At 39.7% G+C, this 19,841-nt stretch overlaps 1 protein-coding gene across 1 annotated transcript; it reads left to right on the forward strand.

The window, feature by feature from the left end:
- Positions 1-1,321: 1,321 nt before the first annotated feature.
- Positions 1,322-14,462, forward strand: LOC117500409 (G protein-activated inward rectifier potassium channel 3-like). The gene is given in 8 exon segments (XM_034153335.1): positions 1,322-1,648; positions 3,357-3,570; positions 4,946-5,147; positions 6,642-6,783; positions 6,786-6,833; positions 8,334-8,531; positions 10,937-11,067; positions 13,972-14,462. Coding segments are annotated over 8 exon segments (1,335 nt in total). The 5' UTR covers positions 1,322-1,365; the 3' UTR covers positions 14,089-14,462.
- Positions 14,463-19,841: the final 5,379 nt, after the last annotated feature.

A 19,841-nucleotide genomic window follows, 5' to 3' on the forward strand; every position in this document is an offset into this window, starting at 1 on the left:
TCCAGATGCCGTGATAGATTCACCTGGGTTCATTTAGCCGGTGGTTTTTCATTTTTATGATTCATTTTTCGCTCTTTTTCGTGTACTCGTCTCAGTGGTCGGATCGAGGTGCTCTCTTTGTTTTCCTGGAAAAAAGCGAACAGCAGTGGACTGAAGCTGCGTCGCTGGTAAACACCAGAAATGGGTGTCATTGAACCACTCTCGGTTCGCTTTTGGACCGGATTTTCGTTTTTCTTATGATAAATCATCTGCCCAATCCTGGTTCCTACAAGTTGCTACACTGAGCAGGTAAGGGTTTATTTATTATTAGCTGCTATTAATCCACGCTATTGGTTTCTGTAGCTTATTGGCTGGCTAACAGACACCCGTCAAGGCTATTTCTGATCCATCTGTCAGGCGTAGTGCGTCATCTTAATTGTCACCCTCCGTCTTCTCTTGCGTGCATCTCCAAATTTCCCAAATACACATCATGTCAGGCTAAAGTGGTGTAGAGTCGGGTTTACTGTGTTAAATGTCAGAGAAACATCATGTACACATACATATTTCAGTTTCAGATAATCATATGGGACTTATGTAAGGTATCTCAGCAGGCCTTAACCATCCACATTAAAACAGAGCAGGAGGTGCACACACACACACACACACACACGCGCGCGCGCGCACACACGCACACTAACCCCAAGGCGCTTTATGAAAACGTGCCCAAACAGGGAAAGTGTTGGAGTGCATATGTCACACTGCCTACAGCTATATATACAAATTGTACTTTTATGTGTTACTGACAAAACTATGCAATATCAACCTCAAACATTGTGATTTACTTCTTTATTTATATCTATATTTATTTGTGTGCTTATTTAGCATTTAAAAAGGGGGAAATTATTAAACAGGCAGAGACAGGAAGTCAGTTCTGTATGGAGAGCAACACAGAAGCTCAAGGCCTTGTTGTTTATGTAGACAAGATAATAGTATCCTAAGAGGAGTTAAAGGAGCCATGGATCTGAAAAGCTCCTGCAGTAATAGAGTATATTTCTCTTTAAAAATCATTGAAAGTGAATCAGAGCGACAGCACAACAGTTACTTAGTTAGAGGATTTAATTTGATCGTTGTGTTCTGCTCTTATGTTCCAGGTTTCAGTCAAGCAAACAAATGATCCAATCAATAGCCTCTGGACAGAGTCTGCCATAGGGAGGATATCAATAACACGCTAATACACTTGACACACACACACACACACACACACACACACACACACACACACACACACACACACACACACACACACCAAACACACACACACACACACACACACACACACACACCACACACACACCAAACACACACACACAAACACATACATAGGCCATGGCGTTGGAGGACTCGGTGTTCCCCTCCCTCCCGGATTCTCTTTCGCTCCCTGTGGAGGAGAAGGGGGAAGAGGACGATGTGGAGGTGGCCGCCGACGCCACCGGAGTCTTCAACCTATCGGAGGAGCTGGGCCAAATCGTCACCACAGAGACGCCATCAACACCTCCGCTTGCCAAGGTCAACAGGTCTTTCCAGGCCAAGTTGGCGGAGCGAAATGCCCAAGCCAATGAGCCCAGGAAGAAGGTCGTGCAGGAGAAGGAGAGGGGACGCTTCGGCTGGGGTGAGTGACTCTGCCTGGAAAATAAAATAAAAGATACATTTACAGGTCTTCCAAGTATTATTTGTCACTGAAAATATGTTAAGTTAAGAAAAGACAAATCCACATTACAGTTTTCAGTGAATCAAGGTTCAAGTGCTACAGCAAACGCAATGCAAATAGTACATTGGAGTAAAAGATAATGACAAACATTAAGATTATAACTGATAAACCGGGTACAGTGATGAGAGGACTGTTAGAAAAAAACCATTACAGATTAAGACAGAACAGAAACCACACTTGTTATGGATACGATTCATGATGAGGTAAATGTTTCAAGATTAGTTATGTCTTCAGTTGAGTCTTTCGAAAACTTAAGAAAGTTTGCTAGTATGTCATTATCGACCCCCTTTGGTTTCTAATTCACTCCTTCAGAGATAGGTAGCCGTTGACGGACTCAAGCCTCTGGATCAACGTCAATCAATGTCCTCTAATTGGATCGCGCTGCAGTGGTGCACCCATCAGCGGTTTTGACAGATTTGCACAACTTTTTTCATTAGTTTTCTCCAATAGTACTGCCCGTTGTTTGCTTCATTTTCTCTCCACTCTGCAGTAGATCTTTGTGAAAGACCTATGACTCTAAAGTCACTGCTAATTAAGGCATTGGACGCTTATTATTTTTGTGGGAGGATACCTTCCCCGGATCACAAAAATAAGATGAGCTTCTGATGAGATAAAGCTATAAAGCAGACCTTTGTAGAACAACAAGGGCAGATTTTCAGTTTGGTGTAACTTTGTAAAAGAGCAGTCAAAGGGCAAGGACTTCTTTTTTCTATGTATACAAACATATCTATGCAGGAAGTGTTTTTCATAGCAAGGGCAAGGCAAAGAAGGGCAAAACTATCCCTTTAAATCTTAATATATGGCAACAAATATAGATTAGTTTTGCATCCTTTATGTGTAGCAATATCAGTTGTGATGGGTGCACGACAGTAAAAAGGCCTCCTCCAAATAAAGAGCACCATCAGTTCCCTTTGAACAGTAAGGAGAGTCCAACGTTGTAGCTTTTCGTCTCTGAGTGTTTGATGGTGTTTCCTCTCCTTTATTTTCCTCACCTGTCTGTTTTGATTTCTGTTATTCAGCAGGCTGGCTTTCCTCTGAGTAATTCTGTCCCCTGGCACCTTCCTCTGTTTATCTTCAAATCTCTCTTATCCTTTCACTGCAGACAGAGTTGTATCTTCAAACAGTGAAATGTTTTCAGTAATGTAGAAAGGGAACTCTGTGTACATTTTTGAAGTATTGTGAAGGGCTTGAACGGGTTTCTTGGAACATAGGGTTATGAAACTGAACCCCAAAGCTCACATACATCCATTATGGCATTGGCTCAGTCAGTAGAGGCTTGGACTGTGAGCCGTAGGGTCGCCGGTTCAAGTCCCCGACCAGACCTAAATATGGAGTGTGGACTGGTACTTGGAAGAGGTCCCAGTTCACCTCCTGCCCTGCCGTGATGCCCTTGAGCAAGGCACCGGACATCCCCCTTCCCCCCTCACTCCCATTGCTCCCCGGGCGCTGTACAGTAGCTGCCCACTGCTCCTAGTACTAGACTCCTGGTACTAGGATGGGTTAAAAGCAGAGAACACATGTCACATGGTGCTGTGTGCTTTGCATGTGTGACCATTAAAAGAGGGTTTTTATCTATTGCTAACTGCTAACCACATTGTTTCTCCACCAGCCCGGGCTCGGCGTAAGAGACAGCGCTACGTGGAGAAGAACGGTCGCTGTAACGTGTCGCACGGTAACATGCGGGAGACTTACCGCTACCTGACCGACATCTTCACCACGCTGGTGGACCTCAACTGGCGCTCCTCGCTCGTCGTCTTCGTCATGGCCTACGCCGTCACGTGGCTCTTCTTCGGGGCCATCTGGTACCTCATAGCCTATTTAAGGTAAGATATTGGAGACACAGGTTGGAAGAAGCACATTTCAATTGTTATTTTTTTTATCCTGAGCCATAGAGGAGTATGTAGAAAGTCTTTCTAGTTAATCAAAAGTCATATAGCTCAAAATTACAATAGTATTTGCTTGACTTTAACATTTGAATCTTATCAAATGTATGACCAAAAACAGGGCTTTCCTTATCTGTGTTCTTTCTGCTTTTCTCCCAATCCTCCTGCTTGTTACCTAAATGAATGGTTTGACATTTTATTTGCCTTTTTGCTTCCTATCCAAGAGTTAGAAAATACCACTCTTCATGTAGGAAAGATACATATACAGCCATGGTAATTGTTAGTCTAGCTTTATTTCATTCAAAAAACGAATTGTTAAATGAATGATTGATGAGTTTTCATTTTTTAATTCCAGTCGTGCTTGTAGTAAGACTATTTTGCAGACACAGGCTTGCCGTTTCTAGTCTTCATGCTAAGCTAAGCTAACGTCTCCTAGATGTAGCTTGATACCTAATGAATGGATATAAGAGCGGTATTAATCTTTTCATCAAAATCTCGTCAAGAAAGCAAATATTTAATGATATTCCACAAAATGTCCTTTAATGCAATTATCACGAGGCAACACTCCCTTTTTAATTGCTGAAAGATGGAGGGTGATGCTGAGAGAGTGATCAGTATTGCAAGATATTCTGCAACGCAGGCAAAAAACCCCCCATTTTTCAGCCAAAAAGCAGATGACAAAGCAGTATTAATATTACAGTGTATTTCATCATGATGTGTTACCTCCTCCCTAGATGTGTCTGCTGGATCCTCGCTCTAATTAGCTAACGTATCCGTCTCGTAAAATCGCGACCTCCTCATATCAATTACAGGCCACCTTAAGCCGTGCCAGAGAGCTGTCGCTGTTACTGCTATTCCTCGGTCACCAACACAGGTCAATAAAAGTCGTATTTTATATAAATTCCCTAACACCACTTTCATTAATGAGCCCTCCCTCTCTGGCTGGAGCTGTGTTAATAAGACACATTAGCGAGTAGTTTGAGAGAAAATCTGCAGACTCTCGGTGGTGATCCCAGCAGAGGGAAGATGCTGCGTGTCATGAAATATGATATGATATATGATGGAAGAAGTAGGTTTTTGCAGCATCAACAAAAAGTGACAGCATAAAAGTCTAGTTAATATGAGGATGAGTCCTTATTCATTACAGGAAGGAGCTGAAAGGTGATTGTAAATATAAAGTGAGAGACAAGTCGTCATATTTCTGCAATTCTGTTCTAACAATATAAATCTTCACGCTCTCTATTTTTTACCTCTTGACACCCGCTTTGTCACCCTCCCCACTTCCCTTCTCTCACTCCTTTCTATCCTCACAAAGGGGGGATCTGGACCATCTGGAGGATGATACGTGGACGCCGTGCGTCCACAACGTCAACAGCTTCATCTCCGCCTTCCTCTTCTCCATCGAGACGGAGACCACCATCGGATACGGCCACCGCGTCATCACAGACAAGTGTCCAGTCGGCACCATGCTGCTGCTGCTGCAGGCCATCCTGGGGTCCATGGTCAACGCCTTCATGGTGAGCCAGAGAGGGGAAATCATGGACAGAAAGGATTATCAATGAGTAGCAAATATGATCAGATTATATATGCATTGTGATTAATATTAATGATAAAGACCATTATTGTGTTCATTTAAGGACACTATAATGTTTTTTACCTTATACATTTTACCCAGGTATTAGATTTTGAGGCTATTAAGCTTGACATCCGAGTTGCGCTAGACTTTTTCGCTTTTTCGGACAGGATCGTAAAATGTCCGTCAAAATCCAGTATGACCCGTCGGCCTTTACACAACTCTAACGAGGGGGGGGAGACAAAGCACGCTAATGAACTGTCAACGGGGGGGGGGGGGGGGGGACACACGCCGTGTTATTCATGCCCACTGCACCTCGCGGGAGCGCGCACAGCGTAAAGCCAAAACTCACAGACATTTCAATGATTTGTACGGCTAAGTTCGGTTTGGAAACGGTATCATTTCCTTTTTGGCGAGCATGCATAACACGGCATAACACCGGAGCCTCGCTGCGGGGAAGCTTTGGCGCTGTTCCGAGTTTGTTCTAATCTGACAAAATGACGGACTGCTTTCAGATTTTTCCGTCATTGTTAAAAAAAAATCAAATGTTTAATATTTTGTTATGAAACCTAAGGGCATGATCTTTAAAAACATGTCTTTGCCATACTGACACTGAACTTTTTGCTGACCCTAGTGAAGACTGATCTAATACGCAGATGTTTGTCTACACATAGCCTGCTTTAACACAGATTAAAGCAGGCTATGCTGTTGTTTTTTATTCTCTGTCAAAGCGTCTTTGAGTTTTTAGAAAAGCGCTATACAAGTCTCATGTATTATTATTATTATTATTATTATTATTATTATTATTATTATTATTATTATTATTATTATTATTATTAAAGGAAACTAAAAAGCGTTCAAATCACATTTTAGATTCTTATTTAATGTTCAAATGATAAAATGTCATTTGGGAAAAACCCACCTTTCTGAAATGCCTGGTAATAAGATAAAACAAATGTTAAAACGGTTTGATCAGAGTCTGTTAGATTCGAGGGAGGCCTCCTGTTAGTTCATGCAGACAAAATGACACCAATTGGGGGCAGATGGTGGGCCTCCTGATAAAGAATATTTACTTGGAAAGTGCTGACAGAGCTCGATGTTTTCCAAGTAGTAAGCACTCTTTTGATGAGGATGAATCCACACACAGAATCATGTTTATGCACGCTTGCAATCTGGAAAGATGCCATATTAGCACTGAGCTGTTTTACTATTCATATTAAAAAATATTGATTCTGAGGTTAATTCAAGTGTCACTACTCTCTTTTAACGCTGAGAACTAGAAATAGTCAGCTCTTCTTTTAAATATGGACGAGCGTTTGTAATCAGCACTCATTTAGTCATTTTGGAAAAACTAGGGATGCCTTTGTTTTTACAATAATCCTCAGTTTTTCTTCCAGTTATTTGAGTGTGTTGCCTCCCCCTCCTCCTCTCTGTGCAGGTGGGCTGTATGTTTGTGAAGATCTCGCAGCCCAACAAGCGAGCGGAGACTCTGGTGTTCTCCAAACACGCCGTCATCTCTCTGAGAGACGACAAGCTCTGCCTGATGTTCAGGGTGGGCGACCTGCGCAGCTCCCACATCGTAGGGCCAACATGAGGGCCAAACTCATCAAGTCCAAACAGACCCAGGAGGGTGAGGCTGCAAGAGAATTAACTATAATAAAGTCACATTTACTCTCTACTAATAAGGGCTGTAATGACAGTTTAACGCTATATTTATATTCAAGTCAAAGTCAACTTTATTGTCATCTTTCAGTTTGTGTGTACAGACAGAGAGATCGAGAAATACCGTTTCCCACAATCCCAAATACAAAAATACAAATATATATAAAAATATGTATATCCATATAAACACAACCAACAGACACATTTATACATATGCACACATTAAAGGTGGGGTAGGTAAGTTTGAGAAACCGGCTCGAGATACACTTTTTGTTATATTCCATGGAATGCTCTTAACATCCCGATAGCAATGAATATTTTAAGTGCTTTGACAAAAAATCCATTAAAAAATGTCATCTGTGGAAGCTGTAGTACTTTAAAAAGCACGACCAATCATTTTAGCCGGCCCGGCTAAAATAACTGGATGGCCTACCTGCCTGTCAGCCTTCCATCTGTGCACAAACTTATCTCGTGCCCTCATTGGTCATGTGCACGTTCGTGTGTGTTGGAGGCGGGGCTCTGTAAGGAAGTGGCAGATTTTCTCCGGTTGTGTATTTTCAAATTCTAGCGATCTCGAGACGGTTTCTCAAACTTACCTACCCCACCTTTAAGACATCAATAAAAGCACAACAATCAATATATACAAATAACAGTCACTTCAATATCTTTGGGTTATATATATTGTTGAAATTCTCCTTCCTAATCTCTATGTTTTCACTTGGTTCTTCTGTAAAGTTGCAGATACAGTTTAGCCTACTCCTATATTATCATTGTCCTATGTTTTACAGTATTTCTTTAATTAGTGTTGGCTATGAGGATTGTTTCTGATTTAGTGATATAAACATTTCTAAACTAACTCCATAGTGTTTAAATGTATTGGGAAAAAAAAGGTGTACTTATCACCCAAACTTAAAACATGTGACACACATATATTTTACATTTTTACCTCAAGAATTTATCTGCTTTATTCCATATTTACAGGCTTCTCAGAAAAAACATTTTCACTGTGGTAAAAAAGACTGAGTCAACCGAGTTGAATACCTGTGTTAACAGCGACATCAATTACATTTATATTCCAAAAATTACTTTTTTATAAGGATGATAATGTCACAAAAGTAGATGAAAGGCAATCAAAGCTTCATTTAAAAACCTTAATAAAAGCTTTGAGTGCAAGATGATATAGATTACTATGACTACTACAAAAGCTAATGCTACTTCTGACAATACAACAGACGTGTGAAACTACTATCTAATTATACAACTCGTAAAAAGATATGTGTACTTCCTTTGAGTGCATTTCAAAATCATAATTATTCCCCTTTCACCTAAGCAGATTTGATATTAACCGGCTTTTTGATGATCCAGATTTAGAGAGCTGCCTGTGGTTATGCTGATCTTAACTTATTGATAAAGAGAGAAACCCTAATCCCTTCCTTTCCTTCTCCTCACCTCCGGTTGTCTCCTCCAGGTGAGTTCATCCCTCTGGACCAGACGGACATCAGCGTGGGCTTTGAGACGGGCGATGATCGTCTCTTCCTGGTCTCTCCGCTGGTCATCTCCCATGAGATCGACTCAAATTCCCCGTTCTGGGACATGTCTCAGTCCCAGCTGCAGAAGGAGGACTTCGAGATCGTGGTCATCCTGGAGGGAATGGTGGAGGCTACCGGTGAGGAATGGGATAAAAATAGTTATGAAGTAATAGGAACGCAAACGGCATAATCCATCTGTCCTTGGGTTAACCATTTTCCCTTAAAGGGGTCCTATTCTGCTGATGTTCAGGTTCATATCAGTATGTAGTGTCTCTACTGGGACGTGTCTCCTTGCTTTAATGTTCAAAAAGCTCTTTATTTTTCTCATACTGCCTGTGCTGCAGCACCTCTTTTCACCCTCTGTCTGAAACCAGAGCCCAGTCTGCTCTGATTGGTTAGCTGGCCGGCTCTGTTGTGATTGGTCAACCGCTTAGAGATGTCCCGCCTCTTAGCCTATCACGTACAATGTGTTGGAGTGCAAGCCAAAAGAAGCGAGAGTGTTACATAGTGATGTCACTGTGTTACTGAAGTAAACAAAGGAAAAGGAAAATGAGGTAAACAGAAACATTTCGTTGTAAAAATGACTGCGATGTAAATGAACACTAAAAATTGAAGAAAAAATAATACATTGAGCTGATAATGATAGGACAATCCATATAACTATCACCATTAACCCTTTTTTGTATTACTCATGGGTTTAATATGAGTGTTAGATATTTAAAATATAATATCATATTCTAAATTACAAATAGCATTGTTATGTAGGGGAAATAATGTTAAATGCAAGTTAATATAACTGTTAAATTGTAACAGTCTCTTTGTTCTAAATGCATGTTCGGCTAGTAGAGCATTAGGGAATTCCTCTTGTAGATGCATACAGCTGTCTGATATTACTGTACCACCATCACTGTTTTACAGAAAGCAAACCCCGTCCAAAGCTGTCCATTAGAACAATTAAATGACCCCTTCCAGGATGTCTGAGTTTATATCTAAAGAAACGTCTTTTTAAAACCTCGATATGTCTCTTCAGGCTTTCGGGAAGCTTGAGAGCCTGATGTTGTTGGGGAATATACTTATACATATGTTTAGATAATGGTATATGTGATTACGTTATATTAAAGGAAATACAACTGGATAGTAATCACTGGAGCAAGCGTTCTCCTGTGGTGTATTATTCTGGTCTCATACTGTATTTTCCCATCACTCATCCCATTTAAAATCTCTGTGTAAGGAGGAGATTAAAAAGTGTTACAGCCAGAGGAACTATCCACATCCCAACACCAGCGAGTGTGCGAGTGTGTGTGTGTGTGTGTGTGTGTGTGTGTGTGTGTGTGTGTGTGTGTGTGTGTGTGTGTGTGTTGTGTGTGTGTGTGTGTGTGTGTGTGTGTGTGTGTGTGTGTGTGTGTGTGTGTGTGTGTGTGTGTGTGTGTGTGTGTGTGTGTGTGTGTGTGTCACAGTAAATACTCATCTGCCCCTGAGCAAGACACTGACCCCCTTCTGAACCATCTCACTGTTAGTCACACTTTGTTTTGGATTCAAACACAACTCAGTTTTCATTACTAAAGCCCCACAGGCTATAGAGTTTTTTTTAAAAGACACCATTTATTAAAACTTTAAGGAGGTCTGGATTCAAAGAATATTGATTGGTAAAATCATTTACCGCAGCTGGGCTACGAGTTATCTCTGCTCATAGATCTCCTCAACGATTACACATTCAAAAGCAGAGATACAGAGGGCTGAAACTATCAATTATTTTCATTCAATTTATTATGACGATTATCTTCTACCAATTTTACAAAATGACTGAACACAGTAAAACATGTCCATCCCGTTAATCAAAGACCCCTTGCTTTGACAGCCCAAAACTTTTACATAAAAATACAGGGACAGCAAGAAAAGTCAATATTTAAGAACAGCATTTTCTGGCGTTTTTGCACGAAAATGTTCTTTCTTTTATTTATTAATCAATAATAAAAATATTTGACTTTTCTCTATCAGCTAACCAAGTTGTTGGCTACTCATTGCAGCTCTAGAGTTTAACGCCTATGTTATATTTATGATTGTATTTAATGTTGTTGGATAGTGACAAACGTCAACTATAAACAGAGTCAGAAACAAATCAGGAAGTTACAATGGAAGATTTAGATGGCCTGTGTTTATCTCTTTTTATAGTTTCCCCTTCTCATATTGTCTTATGTCCAATTCATTCTGAGACTTAACTGTTCCTCACTTTCTGGCAGGAACTCAGAGCATCAGAGCATCAGAGCTATTCATAATGCGTCTTCCACGAGGTAAAGGTAGAGTCTCTGCCTACTCCAAATATTGATTTTCTGAGTCAGAGTGCGGCGCAGAGTAACAAAGAAGGAGCCGACACTATAGAATATTCATATTGAGATTAAATTAATTATCTCTTGGTGTGTTTGACTTTGACTTTCTGCTCTGAGTGTTGCCCTGTTCCTTCATCGTATGAAACACAAGGGTCTGAATGAGTCATAAGCATTAGTGAATGTATGTACTCATCAGTATGCTGGTCTCTGTGCAGGCATGACGTGCCAGGCGAGGAGCTCCTACCTAGCGGACGAGGTGATGTGGGGTCACAGGTTCAGCCCCATGATGCTGCTGGCAGAGGGCTTCTTCGACATCGACTACGGAGCCTTTCATCACACCTTTGAGGTAACGTCTTTCAAAACTGGGGACAAACTACGGGAGGGTCTATCAAAACTTTAAGAGATTCAGATCATTAACAGCAGCTGGGCTACGAGTTCTCTCATACATACCGTCAGAGTTTACATTTTGAGAAGCATGTGAATTAAGTCTGCAATTAACCATTATTTTCATTATTTATTTACCTACTGGATATCTTCTACATTAACCAATTTAAAGTGGACCTATCATGCTATATTTGAATAATATAGTGTAGGACCATACCTATATAAGGCATATTTATACATTTTCTTTTTCAAAATACCAAACAGATCATGCATTTTAGCCATGCCTCATTTTGCTCAATTTGACATTTTTTAGCTCTGTTTTAGCAAGGGCAGATTATGTGAGAACAGCACCATCTACAGGCCTGGCATATGTACTACAGCGTCTCCAGCGCTTTCGAACGGCAATGGCCGTGGCTGTCTCCTCCTGATTGGTGGAGTTGGCCCAATAGCCGTAGCGCCACCGTCCTCACGTCAGGACAGTGTTCAAATCTGGATCAGTTTTTATCAGATCCGTTGCAGCCCCTTTTTTAGAGATTTGGGTATGGAGGAAAATAGAGAGGGTTGTGTTTTCTGACACTTGGTGAGTTCCCTGGAACACCGGGGACACATATTCATGTATAAAAGACGTACAAAAGTGCATTTTGCATGATAGGTCCCCTTTAAGTTATCAAAATGACAGAAAACAGTAAAAAATGGCCATCCCGTTTACTCAAAGTCCAAGGTAATGTCTTTAAATGTCTTGCTTTGTTATTCCAAAACCCAAATATATAATCTCACAGAGAAAGCAAGACAAGTCAATTTTTAAGAGCAGCATTTTCTGGCGGTTTTGCACGAAAATGTACTTTTTTAGTGAAGTGCCCTACTGTCTAAGAACCACAACTATAAACAGAGTCTGTCAAGGAGTTTTTTCAACATCCTTTTTAAGAATCAAAGGTTTTTTTTATATATGCACAAAAGCTACAATGAGTTATTGGCTGTGAACATCTAAAGTCCAGGAAGTAGGAAGTAAAGTAGCGCAAGTGATACAATGGTGCTAGTAAAATGCAGGAATGAGTAAGCTACGTACATATAAGATTGTATAAGATCAAATACTTAGTAAGTCAAGTCAAAATAATAATAATAATAATCCTTATATTTATTATAGCGCTTTATCAATGACTCAAAGCGCTTTACAGATACACATTACACATACAGATCATACATACATGTAATGGTCTACTGTGGACAATACCCACAGGAGCAAGTTCAGGTGAAGTGTCTTGCCCAAGGACACAACGGCTTTACAGACGCAGCGGCGGCGGGTTTCACCCCCTTGATCTGGTGATCATTGCACAGCGCACTGCGCCACACCGGCCATCTTCACACCTCGAAAATCCTCCTTCAACACTCGTTTGCTGTTAAAAAAAAGCAATGCCTGATATTTTCATGTAAGATAGTGTCGTCACATTGGATTTTGTAGCTAAAATGGCTTCCAAACATTTTTTTAAAACAAATTTTCCCTACTTTTTAAACATTTTCTCAGAAAACGCAATCGTTCTCGTCAGTAAGAAAATCTGGAACAAGTCGAGCTGTTATCCCTATTCCTGTCTCCACCTACATGTAGTGTCTAACCGACAGCTGAATTCTCACGCTTGGTCTCTTGAGGTTGATGAAATGCATGCTGGGAAATGCAGGAAGTCGAACTGAAGCATTTATTTCATGTTTATTTTGGTAGGGACAAGCACAGCATGGACCAACGCCACACAGCAGAGCTTTTATAACTTATGCCTATCCAGTTATACAATAAGAAGACACTTAACATATAATAAAAAGCTCCTGATCACACACAACTAAATATTTGATGTCGTACACGCAAACTGAAAACCTCTTTCTACTGCACCTTTGCTAAAACATTTTTTTTTTTTTACTTCTGTTTGTAACACTCAGAAAGGTTTGTCTTATTTTGTAGCCCTTACAATTGTTGTTGGCGTATTGATAGCCAATGTACCTGCACGATTCTTGCTATTTGGAGTTTGTCTGGCGGGACATTGCACATTGTAAGTCACTTTGGGTAATAACGTCAGCTAAATAAAAATGTCATGTAAAGAGTGGTGCAGTGACGAGTCCTAAAACCCGGAAGTGAGTTATCATTTTACCACTTCCGGTTCCCTCGTCTCAGAGTCAACGGGTTTTTTGAAGATGTTTGAAAATAGCTGGAAATAAGGTCTGTGGTTGACTTAAGAGACGGATCATGTTTTGTTCTACGACATTAAATACATCAGCAGTGACCCCACTGGTGATTCTTGAAGAGTTGACGTGTCTGAAATACGATGGTTGTTAACAAGTGGCTGAATAGGACTACAGAAGTTGTCGAGGCCGTTGTACGTCATTACACCGAACACGTAAATACTCCCGCTAAGTTTGTTGTTCCCCGTGTTCTGCTTGAAAGCAAGTACCTGCCTCCTGCAAACTGTTAAAACAAACGCTTTCAACTTGTACAATTTTGAATCTGTATTTTTGAATATCGATCTTAAATTGGCGTGACGTTGAAGTTGTGCGACCCTGCTGTACCTGGCTGTAGTTCGTTTATAGCATAACGTTAGCATTTTGCTTCTGGCGATTAGATTTATTATTCGAACATTATAAAAGTAGGGTAGACATGTGGAGATTATCCGGCTGAACAAAACGTGCATTTATCATACAGGTTCGTTTTCCACAGATCTCATTTTTTTACAATATTCCCAAAACCCTTTTTTTGTCCAGGGAACCCATGCGCAGCTTACTTCCGGGTCGGCCTACACAAATACGTCATCACTCCAATGTAACTGGGGATGAGGCTTTCTCTTGCCATATTTGCAATACTAATATCTTCATCCCCTCTCCTAAGGTGACCACGCCCTCCTGTTCGGCACGAGATATCTCATTGGCTGCAGCCAGACTGGACGCTCACCTGTACTGGTCCATCTCCAGCAGGCTGGACGAGGAAGCCAACTCTGACCAATGAGGCGTCCAGGCAGCCGGACAGCGTCTCGGCCAATAGCAAAGCAGGAGAGCCCACCTTCATCGTGGGGGAGATGACGGACATCCAGGAGCAACGGGACAGGGCGAGCTGAACGGCAGCGTCGCCACCATCCAATCAGAATCAGAGGCCTAGAATAGACAATGTTTACAAAGACCTGAAGTATATCACCACCTCACCACTTTTAGTGTTTGCAAATCTTTTCTTTCCAGGGGAATGAGTAGTTTCATTAGGCCTAGTTCTATGGTATATGCCATATCTTATGTTACCATATGAAGGAGTTTCTTTCTTGATATTCTTTTGTCTTTTATTTCTATGTTGATCTTTGTTACAAGTGTACTGTATGTGTGCTATCTTTTTCTTTTCTTTTTTTCTCCGATTTGTTGTGTTAGATCACCCTTGCCTATATCTACATTTTAATGACAATACTATGCTTTAGGTAGGGTCAACAACAGTATAACGTGTGGACCATGGCAGAATGTGGAACAAGATAAGAAGGGGGTTGTTTGTGCAGAGTCACGAAAGTGGATTGTTCACATTTAAAATAGGTACGGTGCATAGACGCTTTAATTTCACCTGTGCATGAATATCACTAGATGATATAGAAGGATAGACTGAAATTGTTGTAACCTCAAATCTCTTTAGAAATGCAAAGATTGTTCGAAAATGTATTGTACATCAATCAGGTGTTTACAGGGTGGGAAAGTAACACCAGCCCACCACTGCTGGTATGTTAGGAACTCCATTTGGCCCCAAACCCTCTTGTGGTGCTAGAAAAAGTTTTAAATATCGATTTGGCTGACAAAAGATTATAAAAGTGGCCAGACAACAAAGCTGGTTTCCTGCCCTGGGTGTAAACAAGTTATTGTCTTATATAGGCCCAGAGTATTATGTTATTTGTTTTTGAGTACCTTGAAGAGATACTTCACCCCGAAAAATATCATTTGTACATCAATTATTCACCCAAAAGGAAACAGTTTTCTCACATGGTGAACGAAGGATCCAAAATGTATGATAAATTGAGGTCTTCAACACTCAAACAACATATGCAGTTTAATCTAAGTCTAATTGATTCAGTCGTATGCTCACGTCTTCCTAAACACATGCATTTCACTAAAAACCTTAAACAAATTTAGCGCAGACATGCAACTTCTAAAGTGTTTCAAATATAACGATTTTAGAGAAAATGCTGGGAATGTTTGGGGAAAAAGTGTAGTGTACGACTGGACAAATAAACTCCACAGGTTGGGTGAGTTTCTTAACAAATGTTCAGATAATGTTATTTAACGCAGAACAAATTCAATTCAATTCATTGAGATTTTTCTCTCCGTTTTTGGATTCTTTATATTGGTAGTTAATTGATACACAAATGATCTCTTTTGGGATGAAGCGTTCAATTATCACCAGGCTGATTAACCACTAAAAATGCCTAACAGTGATGTCACTGAGTCCTGGAGTACACCTGTACTTCACATCAGTAGGGTGAGAAATTAAACTACTGGGAAAAACAGATTTAAGTTACTATTTAATGACATTTGCTGACTTTCCTATCTGCACTCTCCCATCATGGTGACTAGGGGTATCTATCTAAAACCAGGTGAACACTCAGAGTGTCTGTGGCTTCGTTTCACATACGGCGTGTGTAGCACAAGGATTATCTGTGTTCTGTTCCCAGCCAAGTAGAAATTAAAAAGCACAACAGTGTCCTGCTCAGTCCGGCCCAAACTCCTGCTTCTGCTGCTGTGTATATATGTGGCCATTTTTACTTGGTGTTTTTAATATGTAATATAACATATGAATTATAATTAATAAACTGCATTATATTCCAGAAACAACTGTCCCACGTGCGTCATTTTCTGAGATTGCATGTTCAGAAAAGAAAACTGAAGTGTTTCTGAAAATAGGCCTGCACGTAAATTATATCACAGAAGTGAATGGAGTAGTGGTACTGCAGTGTAACAACATAAAATCAGTGTTGGCATGGAGCCAGGTACATTTAATCATGCACTCTAATAACACTTCACTTGGGTATTTCCAATTTATGCTGCTATAGTTCTACCTCATCACATTTCAGAGGGAAATACACATTTTACTCCACTTCATTTAACATAAAGCTATATTACTAGTACCTTTAAAACAACTTAGATTAAGATTGTACACACATTATACCAACATCCTATTAGGTGTTGGGTTGTATCTTGTTAAACTATTACTTTAACAGTAGATATAGTAGTTAAAATTAGCTTCCCATCCATTAAAATAAGCTGTAATGAAAACATGATATATTGATATAAAATCGATCTGGCCATTTTCCTGATGGTAATGGATTATATTTACATGGAGTGCTACTATTGTAAAACGCCCTGATACACTTCTTATATCTCAGTATGAGTTATATTAAATCAATTATTAGACACTGAGAGGAAACAAACTGATGAGTCAAGTTGCAAATATTACTTTTCAATTCTCAAGGAACCTAAAAAAGGTGTATCTCCTGAACCTTCACATAATCTGATGTCATGTTGTACAGTACATACTAGGGATGTAACGATATATCAAATATCGTGATATCACGGTAAATAAATGTCTCAATACCGTCGTGAGACTGACAAAATCTACCGCGATTTTTTTAATTTTTGAAAAAGATTTTATTTTTTTATTTTTTTAAAGATTTTATTTGTTTTAAACCTTTATTTAACCAGATGGTCCCATTGAGATCATCGATCTCTTTTTCAAGGGAGACCTGTCCAACATGGCAGCAAGTAGGTTACAACATGAACATAAAACAACAGATAACACAAAGGACCTCGTATTTACAGGGCTACATTTACATAGAGACATTGACAAAGTACCAACAGTATATTTATATCTCGCCCTGTCAATAAGCCTCACCTTCTTGGCAAAAACTGTATTGTTTTTGAAGTGGTGGAGAGACAATGCACAGTTTTACCCACTGCTCTCACCCATGGCCAAAGCATATCTCTCTGTCCCAGCACATCAGTACCAAGCAAGAGAGTTTTTTCCACAGCAGGGGATATTGTAAACGCCCAAACATCCCAGCTTCTACCTGGAAATGTGGGCATGCTCATATTCCTAAAAACCTGTCTGATGATGCTGAGTGAGTGAGCTTGAGTTGAGTTACTTGAAAAACTAAAGTGAAACTTGATTTATTCTATTGCAGGGTCTGATTATTATATTGTTGACACTTTAAAATACTACTATCCTACTAAAATGCTGTACAAATCAGATGTATTATTTAATAAAGAAAACAAATTCAAGTAAAAAAAAAAAGTGAGAAAATTCACATTTTTTTTTCCCTTTATTTTTCAATAACGCGATAAATATCGTACCGTGGACTTTTTATCGTGATATTATCGTACCGTGAGTTTTTTGGTATCGTTACATCCCTAGTACATACATATGATAAGTGAGTGGTGCTGAATGAAGTATTTCGATCATTTAAACATACAGCAGTTTGGCCACAAAATGTACTTTTAGTATCAAAACTAGAAGTATTTTTTTCACAAGGGTCAGTGTTGGATACTGTTGGGGAATAATTTCCCTTGCGTGTTCACCCTCTGACGCAGATGCCCAGCCTTGAGCAGCCGTTATCTACCTTAAGGAGGGGCTGCCCAAGCATGTTGTTGTTGTTACCAGTTTATGACCGGGCAACTGTCGGTCAGAGATAGTTATTGTTGTGGGACACCTGGAACACATCCTTCTCGGGGTGTAGATGACCCCGAGCCATAAGCGACAACACATGTGATTCAGTGTCCCTCAGCTGTTAGTCTATCTATTGAGGAATGTTAATTATTACACTCTGACTAGTTAAAACCTCGAGCTACAGGAGGGGTCTTCAGAATTGGTTGTGGCATCTCTACCGTGTGGTCAACCGTGGCCTGTGACATATCTTGTGAATTTCCGGCCGAAGCTCCAAATAAACCGTTAGTGTTTAGCCATCAAAGCTCCAGCTCTCCATCGTGTCTCTCTTTGAGTCCTGACTCCAATTGCTTCCAGAGGTTTCCGTCACAGATACTTATATTATTAGACCATAATTATTAAAGCAGGTAAGCATAAGCACAATAGCAATGTTGTAGTTGTTGGAGATAATTGTACTAATTTGCACAGGTAGTTGCATCTATTACAATGTTACACTTTTAAAAACTGAAAATTACAAGTAACTAATAGCTGTTGCTGTTGGTGAAAAGCACAATATCTATGTAGTGTAAAAGTACAAAGTAGCATAACATGTAAAATAGTCAAGTATAATAAAAGTACCTCAGAATTGTACTCGAGTACAGTACGTGCGTAATATGTACTTAGTTACTTTCCATCATTGTAGTAACCTCCATGTATCTCGAAAACAACCCCGCATTTTTATAATTTATCCCTTGATCTATCAGTATTAAAATGTGTGATAATTTGCTCAGATCCAAGCTCAAGTTGCCTTACTGTGACAATCAATTAACGATTAAATAGATAGATACTTTATACCTTATTTATGTATCCAATGTTGGGAAATAGTAGTCACAGCTGCATTTTTGACAGTCATTGTGCAAGAATTACATGACTCAAAAATATAATAAAAAAAACATTAAACCAAATATACACATTTTCACATTAGAAAATACATCTATTCAGAAGAGTATCTAAGAATACACACTATAAAATATACAGAATAAATTAGAGTACTCTCTATATACCAATAAAGGGATATAAACATATAAACAGTGTACTCCTAACACTAGGATGGGTCAAATGCAGAGAAACATTTCGTTACATAGTACCTGTACTATGTAATGACAATAAAGTGAAAGAAAAAAAAAAATATATACATTAAAAAGTCTTGCACAGCTGCTTTTGATTAAAAGTAAATATATCCTGTGAGGTAGTGTGAGTAGGCTACACTATGTATGTACAGTATGTGCAAATTGTTCATGATTATAGAAAGGGAGAAGCTAAACAAACTATGGAGCCGTTAGAACTCAGTGATTGTATACTATTCAACTAAAGACCCACATTGAACATATTGAAGCCCTGCAGTACGATGTGTCTCCTCTGAAGCTCCGGGCTGGATGTCAGCACCAGGAGCAGTCAGCATATTGGGTTACTAGGCAGAAAGGTTGCTTAAAAAAAGAAAAAAAAGGAAAGTATTTCTCTGTCTTGGCTGCTAGGTGGCGATAAAGATCCCGTGCTTCCTCCCTGCAGCCAGCCACACAGCCCTATTGGTGTGAAATGAGATGGGGTCCCCATCTCAGCTGTCTCCTAGGCAACCAGGGCTGGGGACAGGGAGAGGGCAGAGTGTGTGTTGGTGTGTGTGTGTTGATGTGAATGTGTGTGTGTTAATGTGTGTTTGAAGTGGACCCTCACAACTGATAGGGGAGTTTTTGAGAGTTGATGTGACGTTAGATTTTTTTGTTGTAAGAATGGACGATGATGATGTTGCACAGCTGTGACCTTCAGCTGGAAAATGCCCCTTGACATTGAAAAGAAATCATGAAGGATATTGGCAATGTTTCCAGTTTTTTTTACACATTATAACAAATCTAATATAGGACATTTTTGGACCTTAAAAATATTTAAAGAGAACCAGCTTAAGTATGAAAGTGTTTTCAAGAGAAAAACCTAAATATCTTCAGAAAATAAGGCCTCTGTTTTTTGTTCTCATCACGTTGTTTGGATGTCATATATCCAGAATCAGATACGTTTTGTTTTAGGACTGAAAGGCTAAGTGCACG

Source organism: Trematomus bernacchii, unplaced genomic scaffold, assembly GCF_902827165.1.
Source record: "Trematomus bernacchii unplaced genomic scaffold, fTreBer1.1, whole genome shotgun sequence".
NCBI classification, from domain to species: domain Eukaryota; kingdom Metazoa; phylum Chordata; class Actinopteri; order Perciformes; family Nototheniidae; genus Trematomus; species Trematomus bernacchii.